This window comes from Elephantulus edwardii, unplaced genomic scaffold (assembly GCF_000299155.1).
Source record: "Elephantulus edwardii isolate Elephantulus edwardi_28Jun2011 unplaced genomic scaffold, EleEdw1.0 scaffold00525, whole genome shotgun sequence".
In the NCBI taxonomy this organism is placed as follows: domain Eukaryota; kingdom Metazoa; phylum Chordata; class Mammalia; order Macroscelidea; family Macroscelididae; genus Elephantulus; species Elephantulus edwardii.
The window spans coordinates 38,707-46,401 of record NW_006400275.1 but is presented as its reverse complement, the minus strand read 5'-3'; the positions used below and the strand labels follow the sequence as shown (position 1 = coordinate 46,401).

General features: G+C 41.5%; 1 protein-coding gene across 1 annotated transcript in view; it reads left to right on the top strand.

Moving 5' to 3' along the window:
• LOC102848535 (granzyme H-like) overlaps window positions 1-5,438 on the top strand; it is a 10,838-nt gene extending 5,400 nt beyond the window's left edge. Inside the window, exons 2-5 of the mRNA XM_006903151.1 lie at window positions 3,648-3,795; window positions 4,246-4,381; window positions 4,578-4,841; window positions 5,247-5,438. Coding sequence (XP_006903213.1) covers window positions 3,648-3,795; window positions 4,246-4,381; window positions 4,578-4,841; window positions 5,247-5,438 — 740 coding nt within the window. The remainder of the gene's footprint in view (window positions 1-3,647; window positions 3,796-4,245; window positions 4,382-4,577; window positions 4,842-5,246) is intronic.
• The last annotated feature ends 2,257 nt before the right edge of the window (window positions 5,439-7,695 follow it).

The window sequence follows — 7,695 nt, the reverse complement described above, 5'->3', positions numbered from 1 at the left end:
GGCACATGACAACAACAACAACAGTCTGTCTATTACTCTATTTGTCCGTCAATCTGCTGCACTGGTGTGACTTGTGGAGTGCCCTAATGCTGAAATCTATACCACCAATGACTCACCAGAAGGTCACCCCTGATTCAGTGGTTGCAATAGAGTTCCTAGATTAAGACAGACAAGGAGGAAGGATTGGCCATCCACTTCCTAAAACCCTATGAACAGATGAACACAAGTAGTTGTAGTATTTGACATAGAACTCAGATAAGAAGTCACTAAAAAATGTGTAGAAACAGTCATTAATAATTGGAACATGAAATGTACAAAGCATGAATATAGGAAATAATGGAAGTTGCAAAAAATGAATGGAACACATGAAAATTGATAATCTAAGTATCAATGAACTGAGATGGACAAGCATGGGCCACTTTAAATGTGACAATTACATGACCTACTATGCTGAGAATGAAAAACCAAGAAGCAATGTTGTTGAATTCATAGTTAAAAGGACAATTTCAAGGTCTTTCCTGAATTTTAAAAAAAAAATCCATGCTGAAATATAATGCTATGAGTGATAAGATATTATCTATACACATACTACAAAGACCTATTAATATTACTGTTATTCAAATAGATGCACCAACAACTAAAGTCAAAGAGGAGGAGATTAAGGGTTTTGCAGTCTGAAATCGACCAAACTTACAAAAAAAATCTTAATCAAGATACATTAATAATAATTGATGATTGGAATGCAAAAGTTGGAAATAATCAGGAAGGATTCATACACGGAAACTATGAACTTGGTGACAGAAATGAGGTCAGAGAGCAAATGATCAAATTTTGTGCATTCAATGATTTATTCATAGCAAATGTCTTTTTTTAAAAAAATACAAGCAGCAGCTTTACACATGGACCTCACTTTTGATGGATTTTACAGAAATCATATTTGCTACATTTGCAGAAAGAATGATTGGAAAAGCACAATATCACAATATCTGTAGTCAAAACAAGACCAGATGCCAATTGCAAAAAAGACCATCGTGTGCAAATTCAAACTGAAGCGTAAGAAAATCAAAACTAGCCCACAGTAACCAAAATAGTAACCTGAGTCTTTTTCAGTTGAATTTAAGAATCATCTAGAACAGGTTTGAAGTATTGAATATCAGTGATAGAAAACCAGAGGAACTGTGGCTGGATATCAAAGATATCATTCATGAAGAGAGCAAAATATCATTACAAAGAAATGGGAGGAAGAAAAAACCAAAGTGGATGTCAGAGGAGACAATGAAAGTTGCATTAGAGTATCAGGAAGCCAAAATAAAAGGAAGAGATGCTGAGGAAAGGGAGCTGAACAGACTATTTCAAAGGGCAACTTGAGAATATAAAGCAAAGTATTATAATGAAATGTGCAGGGCAGACAGCCTGAGTCAGAGAATAAAAAGGGAAGAACTTGCTTTCATTTCTCAAGCTAAAAGAACTGAAAAACAAATTCAAGCCTCAAGTTAAAATACTGACAGGTACTTTGGGCACAATCTTGAATGATCCAGGAAGCATCAAAATAGGATGAAAGGAATATACAAAATCACTGTGCCAAAAAGAATTATTTGACAATTTAAAAGTTCAGGAAGTACCATATTAACAAGAGCCAATGGTGATGAAAGATGAAGTTCAAGCTTCAATGAAGCCATTGGCTTTAAAAAAAAAAAAAAGAGGCCCCAGGAAAAATGGAATACAAATTGACATGTTTTAAACTAACGTAGAGAGCCCTGAATGTGCTCATCAATTTATGCCAAAAAACTTGGAGGACAACTCCCTGGCTGATTGACTGGAAGAGATCAATATTTGCCCCAAATCCCCAAAAAGATGATATAACAAAATGTGGAAATAATCAAGCAATATCATTAATATCTTATACAAGCAAAATATTGTTCAACGTCATTTAAAAATGCCTAGAACAGTACATTGACAGGGAACTACCAGAAGTGCAAGCTGGTTTTAGAAAAGGCTGTGGCCCTAGGGATATCATCGCTGATGTCAGATGGATCCTGGCTAAAAGCAAAGAATACCTGGAGGATGTCTACTTGTGTTTTATTAACTATGCAAAAGCATTTGAGTGGATCATAACAAATTATGACTAACATTGAGAAAAATGGGTAAGGGTTGTATCAACTCCGCATACCTATCCAATCTGTATGCTAAGCAAATAATGAATGAAGCTGGGCTCTATGAAGAAGAATGTGGCATCAGGATTGGACGAAGACTCATCTGCAACCAATTATGCAGATGACACAACTTTGCTGAAAGTGACGAGGATGTGGAATACTTGCTGCAGAAGATCAAGATCCACAGCCTTTGCTATGATTGCATCTTAACATCAGGAAAACAAAGGTCCTCACTACAGAACCACTAGTCAACATTATGATCGATGGAGAAAAGATTGAAGCCATCAATGATTTCAACTTGCTTGGAACAAAACTTAAAATTATTTTATCTTGCTTGTATTAAAAATTAAATCCTAAGTACTAGCAGTCAGAAAATCAGAAGAAGTGTTGCATTGGGCAAATCCACTGTCAGGGACCTTCAGAACACTGAGAACCGATGACATAAGTTTGATAATAAAGGCCATGATCTTTTCAATCACCTGCTATGCATCAGGAAGCTGATAATAACAAATAAGGATGACAAAAGAAGAATTGATGCCTTTGAATTGTGGTGCTGGAGAAGAGTGCTGAATGTCCCATGGACTGCCAAAAGAACAAACAGGTATGTCTTGGGAAAAGTGCAACGTAAAGATGACAAAACTTCGTCTCACATACTTTGGTCATGAAGCTAGACGAGGCTATTCCTTAGAAAGGGACATCATGCTTGAAAATACAGAGGGTCAGCAAAGGAAGGAAGATCCGCAATGAGATGGATTGATGTAGTGACTTCAGCAACGGGTTCTCGTGGGTTGAAATGAGAATGGCACAGGATAGAGCAGGATTCAGGTAAGCTGTTCATAGGGTTGCTATGAGTTATATTCAATTCAATGGCATCTAAACAACAATAACCTCTATAGAAATTCATTCATACAACCTTAAAAAGATTTACTGAGGATCTGATAATATAATAATAATTTTATTTTTTTATTAATTTCAATGAACATCTACAGAGATTTTGGATTTCCATTCATTCATTGTTGCATTTTTCTCCCCGCCCACTCCACCCCCAACCCCAGTTCGCTCTTCTCCTTGAAAAGCAAAAGAAAAGCTCCTTCATAGGTATACAATAATAATAATTTTTTTTACTCTAGCTCTATAAACTCATGGGCAGATTGTTAGAAAATGGCAACAGCTTGAATATTAGTAGAGGCCAGGAAACTAAGAAAATCATCAGAGGATTTTTGTCTGGAATTCTATGGGGTTCTGTCATCTTGGAGACAAGCCCTGTCCCCTCCAACCATGTGTGTAATATGGGATGTGCAGAACAAGCACTGTCTTCTTTGTAAGGGGCACCATTTGAGACTTAAGGGTAAGGACCAGTCACTGTGCCAGTAAGGAGTACTGCCAAGAGTGTCCAGGACAACTTGTCCCACCGTCCACAAGGCAATGTTAACCCTAGCCTCAGTTGTCAAGTGGGACATCCTACTCACACTATTTTCCATTTTTTTCTTTCAGAGGAGATCATTGGGGGTCATGAAGCCAAAGCCCACTCACTCCCCTACATGGTGTTTGTTCAGGTTCTTCATGATGGCAAGAAGAGTAGGTGCAGTGGTGTTCTTGTGCGAGAGGATTTTGTCCTGACAGCAGCTCACTGCTGGGGAAGGTGAGGGATAGAACTTGCAAGGACACCTCTCCCTATACCTGCCACTGAGCGAAGTTTCTGCAGCTGTGTGTGACACAGGCCCAAGTGGTTTCATCAAGGGACCATTCAAAGCAGGATGAAGTGATGAAAAGGTCTACATGGAACCTATGAGGTCAGATGTTGGGGCAAGTGGGATAAGTCAGAGAGGGACCTCACTGGCTATTTAAGGAAGACAGTGGAGGATAAAAGCAGGTATGGCCCAGTCCATTTTCTATGACCTGAGGGCAAAGAGAATGCCATAAACACCTACCTACAGTGCTGCTGAGAAATTGAAGGTACAGCAAATTCTAAGCCAAGGGCCTCCTAACTCCATTCCCTGTCAGCAGCTGCCCCACTTTGACCCAGCTGTCACCTGCTCACGGCTCTCAGGCCGCAGCTTTTATAAGAACCTCTACTCTGCTCTCTGTCCAGATTCATTAACATCACCCTGGGGGCCCACAACATCAAGAAGCAAGAAAAGACTCAGCAGCACATCCCTGTGAAAAAAGCCTTCTGCTACCCAGATTATAATAGGAAGGTTTTTTCCGGTGATATCATGCTACTCCAGGTAGGCCACACTCCCTCCTGCTTCTGCTGTCTTGGGCCCAGGGTGTTTCTCCTCCCACTGAGACTCCTGCCTTTCAGCCCCTGGATACTTGACTAGTCTTCTTTCCTTGGAGAAGGAGAGATAGAAAAGCAGCCCACCAGAGTCTACGGTCCCAGCAGGCTCTGACTGATCAGGACTTTGTTGTCTTCCCCATCAGCTGAAGATAAAGGCCAAACGGACAGCAGCTGTGCGCTCGCTCCCCCTGCCTGGGAGAAAGGCCCGAGTGAAGCCAGGGCAGATGTGCAGTGTAGCTGGATGGGGCCAGGTCTCAGTGGACAAGGACTCCTTATCAACAACTTTGCAAGAAGTAGAGCTGACTGTGCAGGAGGACCAGAAGTGTGAGGGTCTCTTCCCCAAGTACTACAGGAAAGCCACTGAGATATGTGTGGGGGACCAGAACAAGAATAAGACTGGGTTTAAGGTAAGTTTCCAGCATCTACTTAGGCTCCAAGATGGGGGTGATCTGGAGCATGGGAGTGGCCATGTCCTCCTGTCCTCAACCTGAATATGTGAACAGGCTAGGAATCTGACAAAGCTTAAGTTTTCTTCCCCTGGGAAGGTGGAGGTGGCTAGGGATGGGGATGACAATATAGGATAGAGATACCAGTTATCCACGACAACTCGACCAAGAAAGTATCCCTGAGAGGGCCTTGGCGTGGGTCAAGCTAAGGAGAACAGTCATGGCCAGGACAGGGACCCAGGGCTGAGGGAGCCTCAAATTTCAAACAGTCTCTCCTTTGCCTTTTCAGAAAGTATGGAGCCAGGATAGCAAGGAGGGTTGGACCAGGACAAAGGTCATCTCAGCCTGTCCCTTATATTTCTACAGGGTGACTCAGGGGCTCCTCTTGTATGTAAGAACACTGTCCAGGGTATTTTCTGCTGTGCAAGTGAAAAAGGGACACCTCCAGGAATCTTCACGAAGGTCTCACCCTTCCTGCACTGGATCAAAAAAACAATGAAGCTCTCTAAAAGCAGGCCATCAAACTTCTGTGGCCAACAATTTTTGGGGAGGATTTAAGCAAGAATTCCATGGAGTGGGAATAAAAGGACCATAATAAATGGATCTCTGGAGCAAAACTGTCTCAACATTGACTTATTCATTGAATCATTTTCAATATGCAGCAACCTTGATCCAGTGGCCCTCTGCTGCCAGTTCTCTGAGTTTTGCTTCTGCAGCCTCACACCCGTGCAGTATAACTCCTCCTCAGCTTCTCAACCACAGCTCGATTTGCTCTTTCCTCTGCTAGTGTTGGGTTTGAATTCCTTTATACAGGGCAACCATCTCTTTCCAAAAATGAACCCCTTTCGTATTTATAAACTTCCCTCTAAGCAAACTGCTTTTACCAATCCTCAACAATCTGGCAATGAACAAAGCAGGGCAGTGGGAGGGGGTAACTCAAGGGACACAAGAAACATGGGTACTCACCTTCCCGTTCCCAGGCCTCTGGAACTTGTCTGGCTGGCTTCTCTCACAGTCAGAACAGCCTATAGCTTAGGAGGCTGATTGTTTCCATAATATCTCTCTGCCTTACCCAGGTTGTCTTCCCTGGGCTCAGCACTGAGCTCATGCAACGTTCCTCTCAGGCTGATCTTCCCACAGCAGCCCTCATTACCCATCTGAATGTCCCTGGGTCCAACTCCTCTCTCTTCTAGGCCTCTCTGTTTTTAGCGGAGCTTCTGTTAACTCTATTCTGACAGGTTTTCCAGAGCCATTGTGGATTCTCCACTCTTGCATGTTTTTGCCAAATTTGTCCTAGCCAGTGTCACCCAAACTTTTCGTTATCTCAGACTTTCACTTTTATCTTCAGTCTAAACTGTCTAGATCCGGTACCCAGGCTCCATCTGCTGGCAATCTGAGATAAGTAAGCCTCTGAGGCAGAGCATTCAAAGGTTGTTGAATTGAAATATAATTGTCAATTTTCACCTACTTTCTATGCATGTGAAAGTTGAACAATGAGTAAAGATGACAGAATAATTGATGCCTTTGAATTATGTATGATATTGGAGAAGATTACTGAATATCTCATGGGCTACAAAAAGAACAAAGAGGTGGGTTAGAGTTAGTGCACTGGAGTGCTGCTTAGAGGCAAGGCTAGTGAAACTTCATCTCACATAAGGAATGTTGTCAGGAGAGGCCAGTCCTAGAAAAAGATATCATACTGGGGAAGGTGAAAGGTCAGAAAAAGAAAGGAAGATCCTTAATGACTGACTGTAACAAGGATTTGGAGTATATCAGAGATAGTGAGGATGGCACACAACAGTCTTACACAATATTCTTCCTTTTGTGACTAATTTCACTCAGCATACAATCCTCTAGACTCCCAATGTTGTGGTTGTTGTGTGCCATCAAGTTGGAACCAACCCTTGGTTGACTCTCCAGCAGGTTTTGATGGGTAGTTAATCACATGGGAGGAGACTGCCCAGCCTTCTCCTGCAGAGCAGCTGGTGGATTTCAACCACCTGCATTCAGGATTGAAGCACAGCTTCTTACCACTAGGCCACCAGAACTCCCAATGTTGTATAGTATTTTATAAATACTCTGCTGTTCTTTAGTGCTGCATAGTATTCCATTGTGTGAATGTACCACAATCTCTATATTTTCATTTGTTGACAGGCATTTGGTTGTTTCCACACTACTGCAACTGAGAATAACACTGCAATGAACATAAGAATGCATATCTCCATTTGTGCTTCAGCTCTGATTTCCTTAGGGTATAGCAGAGTCATATAGTTATTTCCAAATCCACTTTTTTCCTGGATGTATACACATCCATGTTTATTGCTGTGTTATTCACAATACCAAAGAGATGGAAGCAAGCCAAGTGTCCATCAACAAACAAATAGAAAAACTACATATACACAATGGAATACTATGCAGCACTGAAAAACAATGAACTCATAAAACATTACATAACTGGGGGAGCCTGAAGGACATAATGCTGAGTGAAATATCTCAGCTACAAAAGGACAAATACTGCATAAAATCGGTGTTATAAAATAGGACAGACATGGGGTGGTTGGGGAGAGAATGGTAAAAGAGTGGACAGATAATGAACATTTCATTAGAACAGAGGAAGGGAAGAACTGTCCAAAAAGAATATTTGGTTAGGCATTATATGTATGACAACCATCCGGAACAAGGGGTGCATGGCAGGGTGGACTGGGGGAGGGGAAGAAAAAATATGGAATAATGAATAAAAGTTGTTGCTATTGTTGTTAAGTGCTGTTGAGTCGTAGGTGACTCATAGCGACCCTATGAAAGAAAGTCCTCGACA